Here is a 25,370-nt window from a genome sequence, read left to right as displayed (position 1 = left end):
TCAAGGCTGCTCTCACAGGCTATGACTTCGCCTTTAAATAGGCCACTCAGTAGGAATCTAAACACAAGTGACTTGGAAAACGCCACCACCCCAGTAAACGCCCCATGTACAAGCCAGATATCAGGTAGGAACACACAAAATAGTTGTCACCCAATACCGACAGAGAGCTCACACAACAGAGTTAATGCCTCACACATCCCACACAATGGAGGCACGGTCAGCAGAACTGAGGGCACCAAGGAAAGGAATCTGAGGAAAGGAGCGGAGCTTACACATGGGAAAACAAACGATGAGCACCGAACAGAGAGGAGGAACACTACGAATACAGGGCCTCAGTCTCAAAAAGAAATTAAAGGAATACAGACACAAATTGACAACATGTCAAAAGACATACTAAACACACTGAAAACAATGGAAAAGATCCTGGAATTCATGGTAGACACACACTCCAAAGTTGAGCACATGCAAGAATTAATGCAGAAGTCGAGCAGGCACAATCGACCAGAGGGAACCCTTAGGTACATAACAGAAGAAGAAACCCTGTCCTTACTAAATAGTTACGAACCCAAAGAACACAGTAGAGGGGAGATAATTAGAACAGTTCCAATTGATGCTAACAGAACAGCCAGACAAAATGGAAGGAAACCAGACCTCAACAACTTGCAGCAAGTCCAACTATCCACAAACCTGATTGAACAGGAATCTAGTAATGCAAGAAAACCGTTGAAATGTCTGTTGCTCAACTGTAGGTCAGCTGTAAAACATGCATCAGACGTCGCTGCTCTTATCATTAACCAGGAAATTGATCTAGCGATCCTAACAGAAACATGGCTTTCGGAATCCTCATCTCCATGCATGGACCTGTTAGTGCCCCCTCAGTATAACATAGTAAGACTGGATAGACCAAAAAAGATAGGGGGGGGATAGCCTGCATCCACCGATCAGATATAGAAATCAACCAAATACACCACCCCAGTAAACGCCCCATGTACAAGCCAAAGATCAGGTAGGAACACACAAAATAGTCGTCACCCAATACCGACAGAGAGCTCACACAACAGAGTTAATGCCTCACTCATCCCACACAATGGAGGCACGGTCAGCAGAACTGAGGGCACCAAGGAAAGGAATCTGAGGAAAGGAGCGGAGCTTACACATGGGAAAACAAACGATGAGCACCGAACAGAGAGGAGGAACACTACGAATACAGGGCCTCAGTCTCAAAAAGAAATTAAAGGAATACAGACACAAATTGACAACATGTCAAAAGACATACTAAACACACTGAAAACAATGGAAAAGATCCTGGAATTCACGGTAGACACACACTCCAAAGTTGAGCACATGCAAGAATTAATGCAGAAGTCGAGCAGGCACAATCGACCAGAGGGAACCCTTAGGTACATAACAGAAGAAGAAACCCTGTCCTTACTAAATAGTTACGAACCCAAAGAACACAGTAGAGGGGAGATAATTAGAACAGTTCCAATTGATGCTAACAGAACAGCCAGACAAAATGGAAGGAAACCAGACCTCAACAACTTGCAGCAAGTCCAACTATCCACAAACCTGATTGAACAGGAATCTAGTAATGCAAGAAAAACGTTGAAATGTCTGTTGCTCAACTGTAGGTCAGCTGTAAAACATGCATCAGACGTCGCTGCTCTTATCATTAACGAGGAAATTGATCTAGCGATCCTAACAGAAACATGGCTTTCGGAATCATCATCTCCATGCATGGACCTGTTAGTGCCCCCTCAGTATAACATAGTAAGACTGGATAGACCAAAAAAGATAGGGGGGGGGATAGCCTGCATCCACCGATCAGATATAGAAATCAACCAAATACAATCCGATCCTTTGGAATCCTTTGAATGCTTAGGCCTTAATGTACGATCAACAGGCATTCAAAGTTGCATCCTACATGCCATATATCATCCTCCAGGAAATAATGCTACCTTTATAGACAAGTTAATGGAGATTATCACGGATAACTCTAACATTCACTCTAACGACATATTCCTGGGTGATTTTAACTTACACTGGGACGACAGTAAGGACAAACTGATCAACACTCTGAAAGACTTCTTGACTGAGTTAAACTTTACTCCAGCCTGCACACAACCAACACACTCAAAAGGAGGAACACTAGATTGGATACTTTCAAGAAACAATAACATACAGATCCACTCAGTTATGCCATGCGACTGGTCGGATCACCACGCCATAACCTTCCTAATACCAACGTTGAAAAGGGGAAAGATTAGGCAGCCTATTAAACTCAAAAAGTGGACCCGGGAGATTAAAGAGTTGAATATTGAACGATTAGTAGAAGATTGTGAGAAAGAACTTAAGTTACCGAATAACGTGCAGAACGTGAATGACCTATTAGACCACTTCAACACAACAGTCACAAATATAGTTAACACCACTATGCCACTAAAGCTAAAAAGAGTTTCGGAAAAGGACAAAAACCCTTGGTTTAATAATTCACTGAACGAAGATAGACGGAAACTAAGAATGGCCGAAAGGAAATGGAGACAACATCCGGCAACACCAGAGCTGAAATCATTAAGAAAAATAAGAAATGAATACAACAAAAATATCCTAAAGTCTAAAAAGGAATATATTAGATCAGAATTGGATAACGCCAAAAACAGACCAAGGAAACTATTTGAGATACTAAAGCAACAATCCAACAAATCGGCAAAATCGGCCCAAGAAACCACTAAAACCCATCTGAGCTGTGAAGAATTCTCTAATTTTTTCACCGACAAGGCCATCACTTTGGATACAGAGCTCAAATCTGAAGCGGACAATCTGCACATCCAACCACACAGTCTGTACAATAACAATCAGACAAATGACCTTGAGGAAACTAAAAACAAAGCGCATTGGGATACCTTCAAGATATATGATCAGAATACCATCGCCAAAACACTAGCGGACATCAAACCAAATAACCACTACAATGATCCACTCCCCGCCAAATGTTTACAAAACATCAACCACATCATCATCCCAATATGGACAAAAATAATAAATGCCTTGCTATCGCAAGGGGTCCTTCCAGAATGCTTAAAGGCAGGCCAAGTTACACCGATCATCAAGAAACCAACAGCGGACCCAGCAGATCCTAATAACTTTCGCCCAGTTACCAATATTCCATTACTGGCCAAACTAATCGAGAAATGTGTACAAAATCAACTAAGCCAACACATCACAAACTTCAGGCTATTGGACAACTGCCAATCGGGATTCAGAACAGGACACAGTACGGAAACAGCGATCCTACATATCGTTGATGATGCATTACAGGCCCTAGATCTTAATAGAACATGCCTACTAGTCCTTTTCGACCTATCATCTGCTTTCGACACGGTAAATCATGAAAAACTACTGGACAGACTACACAAGAGGATGGGAATGTCAGGACTTGTACTGAAATGGTTTGAATCCTTCCTTCAGAACAGATCGCAAAGATTCTTGGTCAACCAGTCATTATCCCTATCTTGTCCAAACTCGATCGGGGTCCCTCAAGGATCTACACTATCTCCTTCACTCTTTAACCTATACGTTGAACCTTTGACAGAAATCCTCCGAGACGCAAACATATCCTATCACATGCACGCGGACGACACGCAGATTTACATCAAAATAGCATCTGTAGAGGACATCAAGGTAATCAATGAGGCTTTAAAAAAGATAATTTATTGGTTAACCAGTAATCACCTGAAGCTGAATGCACAAAAAACTGAATTCCTATTAATTTCACCGCCATAGAACAATACTGAGGCGATAGAATGGACCAAAATGATCACAGCACTAAAATGCACCCCTACGCTAGTGGACTCAGCCAAATCATTAGGAGTCACATTGGATAAGAATCTAGACATGAAAGCACACATCAAATTAATGGCAACAAATGCACGCTTTCATCTGAACTACTTAAGGAAAGTGAAACCTTTCATCGCGTCGGCAGATCTCAAACTGGCAATACAATCTTTAGTTATCTCAAGGATTGAATACGGATGTACAACCTTAGCAGGCCTACCAAAAATTTCCACGGCACCACTAAAAGCATGCCTCAATGCAGCTGCAAGGCTCATTACCGGTTCGAGGAAATTCGACCATATTTCACCACACCTAAAAGCGTTAAACTGGCTACCTTATGAAGCCAGAATCCAATTTAAAATGGCATGTATCACCCACAAAGCACTCCATTACAAAACACCGAGTTACCTGGCCCAGAAGATTGAGATCTCGGGAGGTTGAAGACCTGCCAGAAGTGCCAAGGAGCTGCTGCTGAGGCCACCCATCTTCAGGAAGAAGAAAACATACGACAGAGCGTTCTCTGGGGCAACCCCCAGAGTCTGGAACTCACTCCCTCCGAATATCAGGAAAATTACTAACATATCTTCATTCAAAAAGGAAGCTAAGATCTTCCTAATGAGTAAGTTCCTTACATAGTCAAGTACAGACTTCACCGCCGCCGAATCTGAAAGGTGCCAAAACGGATCATCGAATGGAAACAAGAAACAATGTCCAGTAAGCGGAAACAACCTAGAGGCGCTACACTCGCTTAGAACTAGAAGAAGATCGCACAAACAAAGTAAGAACGGTTTATACAGGAATACAGCATTCAATATAGTAGGATATTGAATAACATTATAACATTTATGACAACTTGGGGGATAGACGAAGGTTGAAAAAATTTAGCACTGTGTAATCCCGGTGTTAGTACTAACCTAATTTTTTAACAAACTAGTGTACATAGTCAGAATATATCTCTTGTTAATACTAGCCTAATTGTAACAAACCAGTGTACATAGTCAAAATATATCTCATGTTTGACATATGCCGAATCTACCTCTTATCAGTGTGATACGCTTACTATTTAGAGTTATAATTACCTACCTCAGTCCTATATGGTAATGCTATGTGAATTGTAGCAGTATGTTACTCCTACTATATGGAACTATAACTACCTACCCCATTCCCTATATGGTAATGCTATGTGAATTGTATTTCTAATCTACCTCATGTATTTGTATCTGTGAAGCGCTCTGATACCCAAGGGTCACGTTCGCGCTATATAAAACTTTCTAAATAAATAAATAAATAAATAAATAAACTAAGACCCAGCACCTTACGAGTGCTCGAGTAACGGGATATGAGTTAACCTTGTTTGAACCCCATATCACGATTAAAAGATGTGCTACTTTGAATCCAGCCACATTATTGCCTCTCCCTTCAAATGATGGAAAGGACGACACCTATGATTGTATATTTAGAACTGAGGAAGAAACAAAAGGGCATGTAGATCTCACTGACACCCCTTTACCAGAACCCCAAGGAGAGCTGTATGTAGATGGTTCTTGTTTTAAGTTACCAGATGGTACTGCAACAGCTGCATATGCTGTTACGACATTAAAGACGGTGGTGGAAACCGCAAGGATTTCTCATCACTCAGCTCAGGCAGCTGAACTAATAGCCCTGTTAAGAGCATGCGAGTTGAGTGAAGGGCTGAGGGTGAATATTTTTACAGACAGCCAGTACACCTTTGGCGTGGCCCATAGCTTTGGGAGGTTGTGGAGGGAGAAGGGTTTCTTTACCACACATGGCCAGAAAATTCAACATGGTCCTTTAATTGATCGATTGCTATTTGCCTTGACACTACCAGAAAAAATAGCCATCATTAAATGTAGCGCACATAAAAAAGTCATTGATTCTACTGGAAAGGGAAATGCTTTTGCTGATTTAGTAGCGAAAGAAACGGCTCAAACTAGAATGACTCCCATGTTTCCTAGTGCTTCGGCTTGGTGGGTGGCGGAAACATCTTTGTTTGATAATACCATTGAAAGTGTGAGAGACTACAAAAGGAGGCCACTATAGATGAGGTACAGAGATGGGAACAGGAAGTAGGAAAATTAGACAAAAATAAATGTTGGATAGATCAATCTGAGAAGCAGCGATGGTTACTTCCTAATGCATTGGTATATGCTGTAGTGACTATGGCCCATGGCCCAGCCCACATAGGAGCGAAAGGTATCTGTGCAGTGTTGGACCCAGTCTGGAATAACCCAAACATTCCCAAGACAGCAGCACACGTAGTCAAATATTGCCCTGTGTGTCTACGTTATGATCCCGGGGGTAGAGAGTCTGTCCTGACTGGAAATTTTGCACCACCATCTCTGCCTTTCGAGGTAATACAAATTGATTACATTCAAATGGAAAGAGTAAATAATTTAAAGTACGTATTGGTGGTGGTTTGCGCTTTTAGTAAATGGGTCGAAGCCTACCCCACCAAAGAAGCCACCGCAGTTGCAACTGCCAAAGCCCTGATTAAGGAATATTTCCCCCGCTATTGTTTGCCTCGGATTGTCTGGTCCGACAATGGGTCACATTTCAATTCACTGTTAGTTCAAAGTGTCTGTGATGGTTTACAAATTAAACAGAAGTTTCATGCCGCCAGACATCCCCAGTCAGCTGGTCTGGTTGAAAAATATAACGGCACGTTAAAATTAAAGATGGCCAAAATCTGTGCAAGTACTGAATTGAAGTGGCCCGATGCCCTTTCCTTAGCATTATTGTCTCTAAGGATAACTCCCCATACCAGAACTGGTTTGTCACCTTACGAAGTGATCTTTGGCCGTCCCGCCCATGTGTGGGGAGTCCCCAGACCCCGATCCTTTAGGGATATTGATTATCCTCTAATGACAGACTACTTGTATGCTTTGACTAAAGATTTGCGTTCTATTCATCAACAGGTATCGGACACACTGCGGCCACTACCAGAGGGTCCTTGACATCGTCTGGAACCGGGTCAGTGGGTGTTGGTGAAGAACTATCAACGAAAATCGAGTTTAGAACCGAAGTGGTCCGACCTTTATCAAATCATCTTGGTGACGAGGTCGGCGGCGAAATTGCATGGGAGAAAACACTGGATCCATATCAGTCATTTGAAACGCCTGCCGTTACCTTTGCCCTTTGATTTGCAAAACCGCGAAGGAATCCCGAGCCAAGAAGGAGAGTTGCTTAAAAGCTTTGTGCCCTTTTCAGACGCCCAGGAGAAGGGGCAGCCAAGTGAAGTGTTGCCCACAGGTGAAAGGGCGGCGGCTCAACCAGCGGAGGCTGTGGTTCCTAGTGCATCACAGGTTTCGAATGTATCAGATGCACTTGCAACAGAATTGTTTTCTGACCAGGAAAAACCTGGCCGTTGCAAATACGACCTACGGCCCCGAAAACAGCGTGGTACCCCAGTTTCCAATGGTAGGAGCTAGACAAAGACTTGAGTTGAGGAACATCAGATAGAATTACTGGGGTACTGAGAGAGACACTGGACTGAACTCGTTGAGAGCTTGGAACACTGCTAAATAGCTCTGTTCAGAAAGAAAGACTGAGTTAAGGGCCGCGTTTGTTCCACTGGAGAATAAAAATTGTTTTCCTTTTGATGAACGACAGGAGTCTACCTGTGAGGCTCTAAACGGACACAGGGAGAAGATCCCTTGGTGGGAAGAAGAACCCCTCTGGTGGTGTGCGTGCTTTGTGGATACAAGATTAGTTTTGGACTTTTAGAGAGTGACCGAGCTAGATTTTGGACTTTTAGAGAGTATGTTTCCTTTTGCCCGATTTGCAATGGAGGATGAAAGACCACTTGCCCCTCGGCGGAATATTGATTCTATGCAGTTATTTTCCGGATGGCCCACCAGAGTGAAGGTGGCATTCGTTGCTTTCATTGTTATAATCACAGTAATTATGATGTGTGTATTTGTGTACCTAGAATTCCATCACCCTGTACAGAAACTGCTAGGAACCACCCCTGCTCCAGAGGAACACCTCTTTTATTCCTTACCCCCGCATAAGGCTAGGCATAGAGAAACATATGCAAAAAATGTTTTTATTGAAATGTTGCATCAGACCCACAGCACGACAAATAGAACGAATTGTTGGGTTTGTGGGTTACTCCCTTCAGTAATACATCAGCATGAATTGTTTATTTCCTTGCCGATGTCCCACTTAGCTAGCTGTGAAGCCTGGTTCCAATTATTATCATTAATGTATTCCCATTATGTAGCCAATCCCAAGATATATACTGAAAAGGATTATGAGGCGATTCTAAAGTACATAGAGCAGCATCAGGGATTTGATGCCGAAGGAAATGGAGGAGAGGGATCCTTAGACCCAAACGCATGTATGAATGTATATACTGAATACAAGAATGCTTCCTGGTTAGAAGAAGAAATGCAGGATTTTGAACTTTTTAATTCTACCATATATTTTCAGCATTTTAAGGAACGAAACGTCACGAATGACAAAGCCTTGCCTATCCCTATTATAAACACTACTTCCCCCTTTTGCATCAAGGGACGAGGTCATGTTAAGGTAGGGAGTAGTAAGTGTAACTATACATTCACCCTGCAGACATATAGTACTCCCCTCGTGATCACTCCCCCTAATGTGTATTTTGTATGTGGGGAAAATGCATATACTTGGCTTCCACGGGGATGGGCAGGACGGTGTTATCTTTCATTTCTATACCCCCCAGTTTACATTGCCCCATCTGATTATCACAAGACAGTTAGTTAAAAGAGAGATATAATCTAACCAAAGAATTCGGAGTTTTGACACTGATAGCACTGATCAAACTGATACTTCCTTACAGCAGTTTGAAGATTTTGCCAAAGATCTTACCCCATTTTGGGGCCCAATCTTTAATAGTCGTAGTATAAGACGCCTGTCAAGAATAGTGGAAAATGTAGTGCAGACCACGACTGGGATTCTGACTAATCTTACTGTAGAGCTTCAGACGACGAGGCTTGTTTCGCTTCAGAACCGGATGGTTCTTGACGTCATCCTCGCCGATAGGGGAGGAGCCTGTCGCGTGATCGGCAGCTCTTGTTGTGTCTTCATTCCTGATTCGGCCCGACCATACATTTAGCCATTCAGAAATTACATCGATTGGCTAGTGAAGCCCATGTCGATAATGGCACTTGGTCCCTTAACGGATGGTTCTGGGGTGTTCTAGCCACCTGGGGTTGGAAAATATTTATGGTACTTGCGGGAGCCTTTGGAGTCATATTTACTTGCTGCCTATGGCTCCAATGTGGCCCAGCTTGCTGTTCTTTTTGTGCAGCACGGATAACATCTGTTTTGAACTTTTCTCGTCAAGCTAAGGTCGAAAAGCAAATGATTCAGAAGGAGGTTTCAGATCTTTTGCAGATCGATGAGGGTGTATTCGTAGAATAAAACTAGTTATATTGGCTATAGTAGGCCAAAAGGTCCGTCTGATGGGATATAAATTCAATAAACACATGTTATTGGCCTAATATATTCAATATAACCGTATAACTCTATGATTAGCATTGCATTGTTTCATTGTATTAATGTATTGTGAGATAAATCACACTAGCTTACCCAGGCCTATTGATATGATCGAAGCCATTCTGTTTCGTTTCTCTATGTGCAGATACTGTTTCCCTGAAATCACGTGATTAAGCTTTCTGCATGAAACCACGATGGCTGGCTTAGCTGACTACTCTACTTGTTAACTTGTAGCTCAGGGAAACCCAAGGTCACACCTGCCCTTCTTGTGGGATACGCACATTCTAGCAGAGCTCATTTTTGTACTCCCCGGGCTACAGATAGACAGGGAGGCACCTTACTGACCTGCCTCCGGAATAGCTTAGGCCTGGGCTACTTGCAATCAATTGTGCCTTATATGGGTATTCCTGCTGGCTCACTGAAAAGTTGTATCTTTCCTAGTAAGGCGACTTCGTGGGGTGTGTAAAACGTATATATGCCTTCTATCATCTGTATGTAGTCAGTCTCCTCTACGCACCTCGAGGGTCGTGTAGACTGAGGCTCCCCTGTCAGGGCTTGTATTTTGTATGAATAAACGATTTAACCTTCTCCATTGCCGACTGAATTCTTCTTAATGATATTGGTATATGGGCTATTGGTGAGTACGGTCCATTAGTATTAATTTTGAATCCTTCATGTCGGGCGATGACGGTCTGGCTCCGTGTCCATGTCGGGGATGAGATGGGGTCAACGCCAGCAGGGGGTCCAGCTGGTGCCGGCTATGGATGTGGTGCAGTGAAGCCGGCACCAGGGGAAGTACCACAAGGCCTACTGGCAACGCTCCGGACCAGGTCTGGATCCAAGGGGGCCCGTGGTGCCGGGGCCGGAGCCGCTGGCGTTGAAGGTCTATGGTCCCACCCGGCTCCGTGTGGCACAATGGCGCGCTGGCGGAACCAGGCTGCCCAAAAATGGCGTGCATCAATTCGTAGAACTGACGAAGCTGGGCAGGGGTCGCCCTCGATCCCAGAAGGGAAGCCCAGAGTTGACCATGGAGGTTCCACAAGCGGAGCCTTGGGAGTTGCGCCACCCACACCCTGCGCTGCACCAGCCGATGGGTGAGAGGAAGTCGAAGAGCGACAGTGCTTTTTCGACTTCTTCCTGTGCTTCGACTTACCTGACCCCAAGTGCGAAGACTTCGGCGAGGAGTAATGCGGATGACTCCGCGACCGGTCCCTCGATCTCCCACGGGACAGGGACCTTGAGCGGCATGGAGCCAGCTACCCAGCATCGAGTAACTTACGGGAGCGCTCCCGCAAAGTCTTCGGGGCCATGGTCCGGCAGTCAGAGCACGACTTGGGGTCATGGTCATGCTCCAGGCAAAAAAGACACATGCGATGGGGATCCGTCACTGACATCAGTCGCTTACAGGAACTGCATGGTTTGAAACCGGGCATCCCTAGTACACCAGGTGTCATACGACTCAAAAAGAAGTCCACAAAAGTCGCAAAAAGATTAGTAAAAAATGGACTAGAGGTAACGTTCTTCCATGATCTGCACTGGCTAGCTCAGGAAAAGAAAGGACTGATATCAGCCCGTGAGGACAGCATCTAAGTAGCTTCTGCAACATCATCCTGGCAACCACAATGCCAATGATGATCGAGGGGCTGACCGACGCCACCTTTCGACGCGCAGGGGGACTGCTGACGAAGAAACTTTCCGGATCCAGTCTGACACCTGGGGGTAATTCTAAGGTAAGGAATCTATAACTAGCATGTTTCTTTCAGGTTTACTTTTATATAAGATCCATTTATGATTGCTCAATTTATAAACTTACCTCTTTCTTTAATTAAATCACCTATAAGAGAAAATGTAGAGAAAACTAATTTAATTTTGTTTTCAGATGTGTAAAATATTTCAACATCAAATTTTATTCAGAGTTTTCAACCAAAAAAGTACATAACAGTACATATGTAAAACTAAAGATACACAAACTCAATTTACAACACGGCGCTGTGTCATGCCATTACAAAATTTAAATGATCAATAGAAGTGTACCTTTAAATTGTAATAAATAAAATACTTTAGAATTAGTTACAATTGGCATTTAAAAAGATATATAGTTAGAATACAACAAATAAAGGACACCGATGCTAAGCGTCTGTTAGACCTGGCACCATTGGCGTGGGTCTCCCTTCAATTTTTGCTGTTGCCTCATGAATTTTCGCTGGTGTTAGATGCTTTGTGCACTGTGCCAATGCTATACAGTGCCACAGTGCAGGTGCTCCCTACTGTAAATTGATGTATTAATCAGTGGTTCCATGTTTTGCTATTTGGTTTACTTGTCAGACCCTAGTCTAGTGCACTGAGTGTGCCCAGGGCGTGTAAATCCAAATGCTGCTGATGGGCCTGCAGCACTGGTTGTGTCACCCACAGAAGCAGCCTTGTAAAATGTGTCTAAGGTCTGCCATTCCAGAGCCTGCGTGCAGTCTGGTACTGTCATGCTGCCTGGGCAAGTGCACCCACTTGCCAGTCCCTAAAACCTACCCTTTTCTTCATATTAGTCACCTCTCTGGTAGGCCCAAGGGCAGGGTGCATTGTAAGTATAAGGTAGGACAAGCCCTGATGTGTGTGGCATGTCCTAATAGTGAATTACAGCCATTTTCGTTTTTCACTATTGCAAGGCTACCTGTTCTCCATAGGCCAGAATGGGCTGTTAGAATTGTTACATTTTATACTCCTAACAGGCTCAGAGAACATGGTAGAAGTTTGAGTTTAGTATGCCTGGACTCAGAATATTAAAATACATATTTTAGTGACGTTTATTTTAATATCCTGTGTTTGCAAATACCACTTTTAGAAAGTAGGTATTTGCTTGTCTAACCATTCAAACCTGCCTCTGCTAGGTTGTTTTTTCCTTTGTCTGGTTTTGTGAGTGACAGGGCTAAGGGATTCCAAGAGACAGGCTGATTCACCCAGTGGTGAATAGAGAGATCTGCATCTAGATGGGAGGGAGGAGCTGCACCTGAACTCTGAATAGGGCTGTGCCTGCTTTCCACAATGCTGGCTCCACCCCCTGGGGAGCGGCTGATGGCTCTGCCCTGCACACTGAAAGAAGAGAAGGAGTCCTGTCAAAAAAGTGCTCCAGGACTGTACTTGCCTTCCACAATGCTGGCTCCACCTCCTGTGGGGCGTCTGATGTGCATGCCCTGCACTGTGAAAGGAAAGGAGAAGTCTGGTAAACAGAGTGCTTCAGATCTGGTTTGGACTGGGCACAGGCCCCTCTCCCCTCAGAGAACAAAGGATTTTGGGGTATACCTATTGGGACCCTGATCCCAAGAAATTAGATCACTTTGGACTACAAGAAAAAACCTTGACTGAGGAGAGGAACCTGAAGAAACTGAGGAGAGACTATTCCCATACTGAAGTGCTACTTGGGGGAATGGCCTGCAGTGGTTGCCTTACTGCCAAAGGAAGGAGAAAGGAACTTTGTGAACTTTGCTTTCAACTTGTGAAGGATTTCCAAGGGCTTGGAAAAGAGCTTGCTTCCTGCTGAAGTCTCAGGGACAACAGACTTCACCCCCCAGCTCCCTAGAGTTCTTGTGGAAGTGCCTGTTGCTGTTTTGGACCTTCTGAGGAACTGCTTGTCGCAAGGAGCTGGAAGTGCGACTCAACGAGAAGAAGCGTATCGCCGTCGCTGTGCCTACTGTCGCAACTCCGAAGGAGGGTGTCGCCGCTGGAACTGTCGCACTGCACCACATCGGAGAGAAGCGTGCGACAATGAAGAGGAAGCCTGTCACCGTCGCTGCTGCTGCCGTCGCAACTCCAAAGGAGGGTGTCGCCGCTGTAGTTGTCGCACTGCACCGCATCAGGAGAAGAATCTTGCAACGAGGTCAGAGTATGTCGCCATCGATGTGCCTGACGTCGCAACTCCGAAGGAGGGTGTCGCCGCTGGAACTGTCGCATTGCACTGCATCGACCAAGAGCACCTCACATCCCCGATAAGCGCGTCACCGTCGGAGCTGCTGCCGACGCATCTTGGATGTTGCCGCTGTAGTTGTCCATCGTGCTGAAGCTTCACGCATCGCAGGAGAAGAGCGTTGCCGCTGGAGCTGCTCCCGTTGTATCTTGGATGTCGCCACTGTAGTCCACGCATCGAACCAAGAACTTCTCGCATACCCGAGAAGCGTGCCGCATATGGAAAATCTTCACGTCTTTATTTCTTTGCACCTGAACTTTGCCGCATTCCCATCGCTGCGACATTGCTTGTCGTGGAAGCGCAACGCAACCTAAGGTACATTGACGCACAGTGTCGCATCTAGGAACTGAACTAAGCTTAAATCTACCATCTTAAAGTAATAGTGTTGTGTATTTTTGTCGTTTATGGTCTTGTGGTAACTCTATATAAAGTATACTTATTTTTTATATAAAACCTGCGAGGTGTCCATTTGTAGTGTTGTCACTGGGTTACTGAATGTGGTCACAACTGCTCAACTTACAACGCCTCTGAAATATGCCTTGACTGCTCGTGCCACGCAACTTAGAGGGTGAGCAGGGGTTATTTTAGGAGGGCAATCCCCTTGTCCTGACTAGAGGAGAGGGTCCCAGCTTGTCACAAGTACCTACCTGTGCCAACCAGAGACCCCCAAATCTAACAGCGTTATATAACGAATACATAGGTACTGGGAGACTGAGACAAAGAGAAAGCATAATGCGAAAGCCAATAACTCCAGCACCCTGTATCTGATGGATCTCCTCCAAGGAAGGTACTTGGATACCGCAAAGCAACTAACTGAGAGGATACTGTACAGAGGAACCATGTGGTAACCTCTAGTAGACAAAAAGCAACAAAGGTTGGTATGCAGTTCCTAAAAAGGATAAGGGTATAGTGACTAATGTGAGAAACTGACTGATGTTCAGTAACCAAAAAGGAGTAGAATGCCCTCACACACCCAGCCGGCTAGGTGTCATGCTTCATCATTGGGCGTGCTCTTCATCGGGACGTCAGTGCAATTTCAGACGGGCACCCTCAGTGGGGGTTCTTTGGCGGAGATCTTTTATCCTTGCCGTTAGGTGAGTGCGTGTGTGGGGCCCTAAGGTGTAAAAGTGTAGTGTGTGTACTGATAGTGGGTTAAAACAGGGGACGGTTGTCAGGGCCACTTCTTTAATAATCCTGCCTCCTACCCTGGTTAAAAAAGTGATGGCAACTAACCACAGTGCTATGGTGGGTAGTTGTCATCCAATGCCGCTATATTAATAGAAAGGTCATCACACTTACCTTTTTCTTGTTGGAGATTGTTTGTGTACACAAAAACAAAATAATATGAGCTCACTAAAATTACTAAGCAACCCCTCGAACACATTCTGGAATATGCTGGAATATACATGGTCCCAGAATGCATTATTAGATGTAGTCTTGAATAGATAGGTCGGGGATGCCGAGCAGGCCCATTGGGTCTCCTAAGCCTATGAGTACTAGCAACATTTGGAGATAAGATAACCACTTAATTTTACCATGACTGTCCAGTGATACTAGGTCCTCCAAGGCTCCACGATGGTCGTCAAGGTCTGCATTGTGTTTCAACCTTCTCCAATAATGTAACAGCCTTAATTGAGCCTTATATGTCAAATAAATTGAGGCCCGATTTTGTCTTAATTGTATTAGCAGAGTATTATAAGGGAGGTTAGTCAGTGCTCTCAAGAATGTATTCTCTGCTGCCGCAAGTTAAGTCAGATTGAAGTGCCCCATGCTTCGGTCCCATACAGGGCACTGCCCTCTGCTTTAACAAGGCACTGGGGCCGTTGTGGAAATTAAGTGAGCTATTGCCCAGGGTCACATGGCGCTGAGCTGAGCTGCTGCCGGAGCGTGGATCGAACCATGAACCCTGTGCTCCGAAGTCAGCTGCCCTGGCCCCTGCACCACACCTCTCCACAGAGTATGGGAGAAATACACCTGGTCCGGGATATCCAATAACGTCTTAAAATTGTAGCTGAGTGCAGAGTTAAATTTAGGCTGCTCTTCTCAACCTGTGGTGCCCACAACCCAGATCTGGTTTTCCTAACCCCCAAAGAGTCAAACTCACATATCCTATCCAGAGGTCGACCTCTCGAGCATTATCAAACCCCTAAATGTTTTGTGAGGGGTAATGGCCAGAAACTTGGTCTTAGAATGGTTTATTACAAGCCCACTGTTCAGTGCAAAAGTCTTTAGATTTATTAATGTATTCACCAAACGTTGTAGTCCAGTAGGGTCTTTGAGATCAGGAGGGTGTTGTCTGCAAATAATAGAAGAGGGATTTTGCAGCTACCAAGGCAGGGGGAATCATTTAATTTACTTTTGCATATGATCCATCTATTATAGCTCAATTTAGAAACTTTCCTCTTGCTTTAATTAAATCATCTATCTGAGAAGCTATAGAGAAGACTCATTTATTCTTGATTTGAGGATGTGCAATTTATTTCTACATTGCCCACTGGTGGAACTAGACAGACAAAGAAAACTTAGAAAGAGTAGCATTATCTATCTTGGTGGATTTTCTAAATATTCTAATTTTGTTTTGCAAAACATCTGAAAATGGGATGTATGACGTTACAACGCATACTTTTACCACGCATACCATTACAACGCGGTTTGTACCACGCATACCATTACAACGCATAGCGCTTTGGGGTGCTGGATAGTGAATAGTTTAATTTACTATTCCAACTCCAGTCCCCGTGGACACTAGGGAAGGTTATTGGATAGTAAATTAACCTAGTCCCTATCCTAGAGCGCCCCCCAGCGCAATGTGTTGTAATGGTATGCGTTGTAATGACCGCGTTGTAATGGTAGTGCGTGGTAAAAGTTTTGTTGTAAAGGTTGTATACCCTGAAAATGTGATATACATAAGATATTTCTGTTCATATAGTCATAAATAGTTTCTATGTTTCAAACTGACCTATCACATTTACAATTATTATACTTTTCTATAGACTTTCAATTAATGGCATGGTTTGTTGAAGTATATGGCATAAAGTTGTCTGTCACTCGGGTAGTTAGGGGGTTTGTAAAATAGTAATTACATTCAATGTAGATTATAAAAAGTCTTCAAAGTTATGTAACAAACAATATGTTCATGATATAAACCTCAAAACTATTTCATTTGGAAATTCTTTCTTCAGATGTACTATCATTTGGAAATAATTTTCTTAGATATGTCTGCTCAAATAGCAAACAAATGATTTTTGAACTTGAAAATGGAATTTATGAATATATTTAAGATGGAGTCAAAGAGTCTAAATTCAGTAAAATCCCTTGGTGTGTGTCTTGGTGTTTAGTGTTGCAGTGCAGAGTGGGACTTGCTTTGCTTACTGTGTAGGGGACTTATGGTTTTGTAAAAAGGAAACAAAGTTCTGCGAATAGTCCCTGTGGAGCAAAATATAGTTCACAACTTCATCAAAAGCAAATGATGCACGACAGGAACTAACAATCTACAGACAAGTTGTTAAACATACGTACTCTATCTTAACTAGATGCGTCCTTGTCCTCACCCTTGTTTCAATGCAATTTCACATACCTTTTTCCTTCTGAAGAGTGTCTGAAAAAGGAAGACAAATGTTTTACTTGGGCAGATTAAATACTCCATTGTTAATAATGTAGAAGGCAAACTTTCAAGAGTTGTTCCATGCTTATGGCAACTGTGGTCATGTGAAATTCTCACAATTCAAACTATTCACAAACATTACTGGCACGATGTTAAAAATTATGAAATTGAAAATGCCCACCACAATGAGCATTCAACAGTCAGGATTGAACAGAACAGATGAATCTGCATTTTGAACACTACAAGAACTACAATCATGTGCACCATTTTAGAGGCTGTGTAAAACCTTTGTGTCTGTGTGCACATTTAGCTTACATGATGCCTTCATAATGTGATGCAGAAAATATATTTTTAAATAATGCCACATATTACTACTTTAAATCATAACCATGAGACCATCCCTTTATCATAGATCTGTCTCTGCCTCATTCTTCGATTTATTTCTTATGTATGTCGTAACCATAGGTAATGCTTATGTCCACCCACATCGGCAGCAATAAGGTATTGCTCAGATGTGTGTTGTGAAATAGTGGAATGTTTCAGATGCTTGTCAATGAAGAACATTAAATGGATGCTGTTCAGCCACCTACCCTTGTACGAATCCGATACTTAGGGGTCGATTACGATGGCGGTGAATCCGCATCCTCCGGGCCGGTGGAAGCCACCGCCGGCCCGGAGGATGCGGATTCACCGCCGCGGCACAGAAAACACCCACCGCCAGATTATGATGGCGGTGGGATCAGCGGTGGACAGCAGGTCCATCCGCCACTGATCTGCGGGGTGTGGACTGCAATATGGTGGCGGTGTCTGCAAGACACCGCCAGCCACATTACGATGGGTGCGGAAACATGCTTTTCTGCCGTGGAAAAGCATGTGGTCCTTTGCTTCTGGGGGCACCTTGCGGGCTCCCAGGGTGTTGGGGGGTGGGTATATGCACATGGGGGGTACCTATGGTACCCCTCTGCAGTTCCATGCACAATGCAGCAGGCACCGCGCGGTGCCTGCCGCTTTGTGCATGCAAAGGCACAGCATGCACTTTTAACTTTGCGGCGGGTGCTGCTTAAAGCAGCACCCACTGCAATGTTAAATATACGGGATGTGACCGCCAGGGTGGCGGTCACATCCTAATTGTAATGGAGGTAATGCCGCTGCCCCTGCGGACGGTCCCTCCACCTCGGGGCTGGAGGACGGACGCAGGTCCGTCCGCCATCATAATCGACCCCTAAGTTGGTATTATGCTTACTTGAACTGAAAAGAAATGCTAAAATTAAAGTCAGGATAACAATGCAAATCCTCAGCTACTATGTATCAGGTTAGCTAATAAACACAGCAGCATTATCTAATACTGAAAGGAAGAAATCCGATTGGGGTTTCTGATTAAGCCATTCTCGAAACGGGGGAGTAACAAATCATTACAATATCTGATATTTTCAGGGATACAGTCAAACTCTAACCCCTCTTTCTTTGATGAGTAACACACTCAAAAACTCTAAAAAAAACAGGACATGTTTAAAAATATTTATTTTAAACTTATAACATAAACTCTGAAGGTTAACAACAAAGACTGTTAAAATAAATGTAGTATGTACTGTCATGGTGAGATGAAACAGCAGGGAAAAATTTGATGTTGAGTCCTTATTATCCTAACTCCCTCTTGTACTTTTGAGGACATATGCTAAATTTGCTGGAGCAGTAAATAGAGAGTCTCTTCTTGAGTTTCGAAGATAGTGCACACAACATGTGTTTGTTATGGAATAGCAAGTTAGCTATTTCCTTTCACAGTCTAGCAGCTTGTGCGAGGTTGGAACTTAAACAGTGTCCAGATGAACGCCACTTCTCCCCACTAAGACCTCCAATGGAGGTTTGTGCTGAAATCCGGCATTACTTTTGCTTTGAAATCCAATAGATGAATTTCAGATATTCGTGATCTCATATATATGGTCATAAAAGACTCTACAAACCCTGGCCAATAAAAATGCAACATAACAGTTTCTAATTAAGTTAGTATTGATGGAGCAAGGTCTTGTATTAAAGACTTGCTTGGACGCAATCCTCTCAAATAATGTGTAACACTATAATCAACCTGTTTGCAAATACTAATATTGCATTACACACATTATACTGTATCTAGGGAAAGCTTGACTATGTGTATTACCAACCAGTAACCCAACTGTCACTAAAATGGCTGCCAAAAACGCAGGATTCTTAATGTGCCTGCATCTACTGCATGGTAGACAGTCAAAATATCGAGTTGGAAATATCGACTTACCATAATATCGAGTCTGTAATATCGAAGGAGCATAATATCGAAGGCAAGAATATCGTAGGACAGAATATCGACCCAAGGTAAGTAATATCGAAATACTTAATATCGATGTAAGTAATATCGAAGTTAGTAATATCGATAGCATATATATCGATGTTAATAATTTCGATGACACTAATATCGATATTTGTATTATTTTATAGTTTTTTATTATGTATGTGTTATATGTTTAATTTAAGTATTTAAAATAATTACTATTATATGTGTATACATTTTCTATAATAATATAGAAATTTATAAGGACATTTGATGTTGTAGTACCGGAGCGGGTTGTGGGTTTATAGGGGAATAGGGTGGGAAGTAATTTAATTATGGTAAGTTGATTAATAATTAGTAGGATTAATTAATTAATTATAATTATTTGCTAATTAATATTGATAATTGGGAAATAATTAATTGATTAATTGATATATATTTTCTGTAGCGGGATGTGGGTTTATAGGGGAATAGGGTGGGGAGTAATTTAATAATAATTAATTAATTAATATATGTTTTTAAATATTTATAACTAATTAATTGGCAAATAATTAATATTAATTAGTTAATTAATTAATATAATTTGGTACATATTTTAAATTAGTCATTAATTGGTAATTAAATAATATTATTTACCTTTGGGTTAAGGAGTATTTTTAGGGTTCAGGGTCATTTTTGGGTTTTTGGGTAAAGGGGTATTTTTAGGGTTCAGGGTCAGTTTTCAGTTCATGGGTAAAGGGGTATTTTTAGGTTCAGGGTCAGTTTTCTGTTTTTGGGTAAAGGGGTATTTTTAGGGTTCAGGGTCAGTTTTTAGTTCATGGGTAAATGGGTATTTTTAGTGTTCAGGGTCAGTTTTCAGTTCATGGGTAAAGGGGTATTTTTAGGGTTCAGGGTCAGTTTTCAGTTCATGGGTAAAGGGGTATTTTTAGGGTTCAGGGTCAGTTTTCAGTTCATGGGTAAAGGGGTATTTTTAGGGTTCAGGGTCAGTTTTCAGTTCATGGGGAAAGGGGTATTTTTAGGGTTCAGGGTCAGTTTTCAGTTCTTGGGTAAGGGGGTATTTTTAGGGTTCAGGGTCAGTTTTCAGTTTTTGGGTAAAGGGGTATTTTTAGGGTTCAGGGTCAGTTTTCAGTTTATGGGTAAAGGGTTATTTTTTAGGGTTCAGGGTCAGTTTTCAGTTCATGGGGAAAGGGGTATTTTTAGGGTTCAGGGTCAGTTTTCAGTTCATGGGTAAAGGGGTATTTTTAGGGTTCAGGGTCAGTTTTCAGTTCATGGGGAAAGGGGTATTTTTAGGGTTCAGGGTCAGTTTTCAGTTCATGGGTAAAGGGGTATTTTTAGGGTTCAGGGTCAGTTTTCAGTTTTTGGGTAAAGGGGTATTTTTAGGGTTCAGGGTCAGTTTTCAGTTCTTGGGTAAAGGGGTATTTTTAGGGTTCAGGGTCAGTTTCCAGTTCTTGGGTAATGGGGTATTTTTAGTAAATTAATTATTAATACTTATTGTTCAGTACATATATATTATATCTTTACTGTATATATTTTTATTTATTAATTTTAAACATTATTAGATACTTTTAAATATGTATATTTTATTTATTAGTGTTATATACTTACTTTTACATTTATATATATTAAAAAAAAAATCGATATTTTTAACATCAATATTTTTTACAACGATATTATTTTTTCGATATTTTTGTACTTACCATGTTGTAGATAGGATGTCGATATTTTTGCCCTCGATATTGTTGACTCGATATTCTTGTAGGTCGATATTTTTGTAGTCGATATTCTGTCATAGATCCCTACTGCATCTACGTAGTATGACGTTTTCTATGCTTGGGGGAAAAACTTTGCAGCTGTAAAATAGCTCTCAAAATGGCCGCTTGAAACTCACATGTTAATGCTCATGCTATGCTTGAACTGAGCCTTGAAAGTTTTACTAAATTGCTAATGCGAAAGATATATAAAAATAAATGGGATTGGAGTAGAGATAAGTGGTAAACAGTGAATTCATTTATTTTCGTATTTTAACATGTCTTTTTCTGACTTCATTATTAGTTCGTATTTGTCCCTTGGAGGGTGACTGAAATCCCTACCCCACCTGACGTATGCACATGCGTATCCAAACCCGCCCTGAACTATGATGACACAGTTGAAACTCAGCCAAGGCCCCGCATGCAAGAATCTCCTGTGAACATTAACTCTTGACTCGAGAGGGGAAGTAGAAATATAAAATTTCATTACAATGTATTGATCATAATTTGAAATGCGGGTGGGAAATAAAGCTTGGGAAAGTGAATTAAGGGGGGGGAATATTAAACAAGGGATTAAAGAGAAAGCATTACATTTAGTATGGTGTGATGACCTCTTCCCTTGCTTGGCCCAATCAGAAGTAGGGGTTTTCACGATGTTGAAACATTTGGGGGTGGAACATACAGATAGAATAGTATAACAGAGGTTGTTTAGTTAGTTAGACACACAGATGACAGTGATGCTGCAGATGACACAGACCCTACAAGAGCATGCCAGGATACTGTCCGTGAGCTGATCGCAGAATCCAATCATCTAGAAGGGGATCGCGGAAGAAAATCGAGGAGGAACATACAAGAAAGGGCCTGCTGAAGAGAATTGGGGAGAGTAGTGCCAGAGAGGGATGTGACGCTCGCGTTTCATCTAGAAGAGGTCACCTATCCTGTCCTGAAACTTTCCTGATCCTTTGGCTCCTGACCTGTCCTGGGGTCCTTATCCAGCTCCTTGGCCAGGGGTTGGTCCTCACACCATTCTAGGTAACAATAATTCTGTGTAGTATTTCCTTGTACTGCTCTCTGTTTCTCCCTCTTCAGGTACTGTCATCAGAAGAATTCTAACTGTGACTGATATTGAGCTAATTTGATTTACCACCTGATGAGAATGGTGTATTAACATGTATTTGATGTTTGACTCACAAAATTATTGTTCAGATAAACTTTCAAAACTCTCTTGAGTCTGTGGTCATTTGAAGGATAAACTTCATATTATTTCTACCTATTCTACTATTAATTAGATCTATTGACCAGAGGAAAATTGTACCCAAATGAGATAGGGTTGGTAAGAATTGGTAAAGGTGAATACATCACGCAGGAGTATCAAAATCGATCCCAGCTGTAAATTATTAGCTTATTTGTATGAATGTTTATGGGCCCAGGTGAGTATATGGTTTGTAAGTAATCCAAGTTGGTAACCCGCTGGATCAGTTTTCTTGGTAGCAGATGATGGTTATGAATTTTAGTTAGTTAGGTAGAAAATTATTGTGAATTGAATTATTGATTTATGTTTTAACCAAACCCGTATGTACGGTTTCATGTTGTCTGGAAATTTCCGGGAATATTGAATAGCGGGTGGTGAATGGAAGACACACTGTAGTGAGGTTACTTGTCATGATTCAGAAGATGCTGAAAAGTTATGCAGAACTAAAAGCACTGATTTAGGGATTCTTTTTCTTTCATTTGAAAGTGAGAATAATTGTAGCAAAGGAGTTCGCTGGTGAAACTTTGGTCTTATACCACCTAGAAAGGGTAATACTGAAGGAGTAATAGGTTCGTTGATGCTTGTGTGAAAGGTAAGCGGAAAGGTTTTACTCGTAATGTGTGTAGAGTAAGCGGAAGGGTTTACTAACAGCAAAAGAAATTGACTAGTCTATGAATTTAGAGAATCTGACAAAGGAGCAAATGTTTCTACGTTGTTAATTAATGAAAAGTATTGTGAGAAAGTACATTTTCACATTACCTTGTAAAAGAGGGGTCAGTTGCGGGTGCTACACTGACATCAAAGAGAGCCGCGCTGGGATTGGTTGAGACAGGGGGCATGTAGCCGATGCAAAATTGTAATGGAGAGGTCATTAGTAAGGAGTGATATTGACGTCACAAAAAAGCTGCACAAGTATTGGTTATGTGAATACGCAAGACAAAAGCTGATTGGTCATAAAAATAGAAAACGCACCGGTATAGGAAACACATAAGAGTAAAAAGGAGCACCTGATTGGTAATAAACATAGAATCGCCAAGAATAATAATTGATAGTGGAATTTCTATGTACGATCCGGCATTAATAGGGACTCGTCCAGATAGAAGGTTTATAGGTTTTACTTACGAACAGTATCGTAACCAGAATTCACACGCAATGTACAGGAAATCAAAAAATTTCATTTATGCAGGAAATTTAAATTTATTTTAAAAAGGATAAACCCATTAAGACTAGAGAACGAATTCTTATCCCTCCCTCGAAAACGCCTAAATCATACACGATGACGGAGTGAGGCTATCATACCTGTGTATGGTTAGAAAATTGGATAGAATATACAGAAGATGATGGAGTGTTAGCGTTCCCTGACTTCGGAACCTTTAATGGGAGAATTCTACATAATCTATGAACTCGAATGAATGAATTAGAACCCAGACCTAGATTGACCCAGTACGAAGCTTTAGAAGAATGGGAGACCGAAGCATTTGAGAGTGATAGATCATGAAGTAACAGAAGCCTCAGTAGATTTTATCCAAAATTTCCCAGTGAAACCCAAGATACTCAGATGAAACAGTGGAGATAAGCCATGGTGGCTGAATGTTTATATCCTGTACTAATGGCAGAGGAACAGGCTGGAGGTAAATGCACAGAGAAAACAAAACATTTAACCATGACAGATAGTGGAGAATCAGAAGAGGATTATATAGAAGATATTTTTAATGAAAAATCCTCCGCCTTATCAAGAGGGACCAAATAGTTCTTCCCTGAGTGCTCCGATTCTGGAAACACCTTTAGTTCCACAGGTTGTACATGAAACCACAATGTGAATCAGTAATTTCACTAATGGACTGACCGATAAGAGGGCAAAAAAATGACACACCCAGAAGAGTCACACCAGGGTGCTCGAAAGGAGTGCAAACTGAGACATCCATAGTGATGAAAAGTGCCACAATAGTAACCCCAGAGGAAATAGAAAGATGGGCACAAGAAATAGATGAACCAAGACTCCAGCCAAAAAAACTAGACATTTTTAAATTAAGAGTGGAATTGGAAGAGATGATAGCTGGGAATGTGGGATTCGAAAGGATAAACACCTATAGTAAGGAAGAAATATTGTTCATTTGCAGAAGCGTCAGCCGAAATACGAAAATATTTCATGAAACATTGACAAATTTGGCCTCTAAAATGGGAATTAAAATAGGGAGATCTAAAGTGTTGCAGAAACCCTATAGAGCAGAATTTTCTGATACAGATTTGGAAAACATGAATGTGTCTTGAAGAAAGTTACAGATTAAAGAATTATTGTCTTTCTTGAAATAATGGGGAGATTTAGACAGATAGAAAGCTAGGTTGACTAAGAAAAAGGAAGAAGCACAGGGAAATCGAACGACATCTGAATATATGATAAGAGAAACAGATAAGGTTGGGAGACTGTGTCCAATGAGAGAGGTACCAGGAGGGGGATATGTACATGTCCCATGGACCAGACAGGATATTTTGTCTTTTACAAATGATTTTCCAAAGTTGAGAGAAAAACTGGTGGAGTGGTACAGGCAAGTCAAAAGGTTTGTAAAGGTTTTTAAGGTTTTGCTCAAAGACCTGGATGGTCTATTCGATATAGTGGTACCTGCTGATTTGTGGACAGATTGTAAAATTTCCATAGGTTGGCCCAATGATGAGTAGCCGAGGGATGAAAAGACAGGAGCCCGGTCAGAAGAAGTAATGAAAAAATATCACCAGGTGATCTCTTTCCTGAAAGGGAAAATTCCCCCTAAAGAAATTGATTGGATAAAAATAGACAGAACAACCCAGGAAAAAGTTGAGTCCGTACATGCCTACTATGAGCGCCTTTTAAGGGTGTTCAAAGAGTACAATGGTTTTCAGAGCATTGGAGACAGGACAGGACACATTTCGTGTACCGGTTTGTGTCTGGGTCTAGGTTAAGGTTGGCTATATCTCATATTATTAAGCAGCACATGCTGTGCTGGCAATCAAAACCCGTAGATGAGATCCTCATGTACGCAACGTACTGTGGAGATGAAATTGATAATAGACTAAAGACTTAAGAAGAAAAGGTAATGTGGGCCCAAGTAAAATTAGCAGAACAGCAAGAACTCCAGTTAAATAATCAGGCAGGAAAGCAAGGAAAGGGGCATGGCCAAGGTGAAATTAGTAGGGGTAAACCAAGAGTG

General features: G+C 42.0%; 1 protein-coding gene across 10 annotated transcripts in view; it reads right to left on the bottom strand.

Moving 5' to 3' along the window:
- LOC147710070 (butyrophilin subfamily 3 member A3-like) overlaps positions 1–25,370 on the bottom strand; it is a 662,391-nt gene that overhangs the window by 350,571 nt on the left and 286,450 nt on the right. For 8 of the 10 annotated variants that reach the window (XM_086920761.1, XM_086920762.1, XM_086920765.1 and 5 more), the window contains 2 exons: positions 16,857–16,877; positions 11,138–11,158 (listed from right to left, as the gene is read on the bottom strand). In XM_086920761.1, coding sequence (XP_086776887.1) covers positions 11,138–11,158; positions 16,857–16,877 — 42 coding nt within the window. The remainder of the gene's footprint in view (positions 1–11,137; positions 11,159–16,856; positions 16,878–25,370) is intronic. The other 2 variants (XM_086920770.1, XM_086920771.1) reach the window with 1 other exon arrangement.

The sequence above is a fragment of the Lissotriton vulgaris genome, chromosome 5, assembly GCF_964263255.1.
Source record: "Lissotriton vulgaris chromosome 5, aLisVul1.2, whole genome shotgun sequence".
In the NCBI taxonomy this organism is placed as follows: Eukaryota; Metazoa; Chordata; class Amphibia; order Caudata; family Salamandridae; genus Lissotriton; species Lissotriton vulgaris.
Note: the sequence above shows the minus strand (reverse complement) of the source record. Positions and strands in the feature narration are given on the sequence as shown.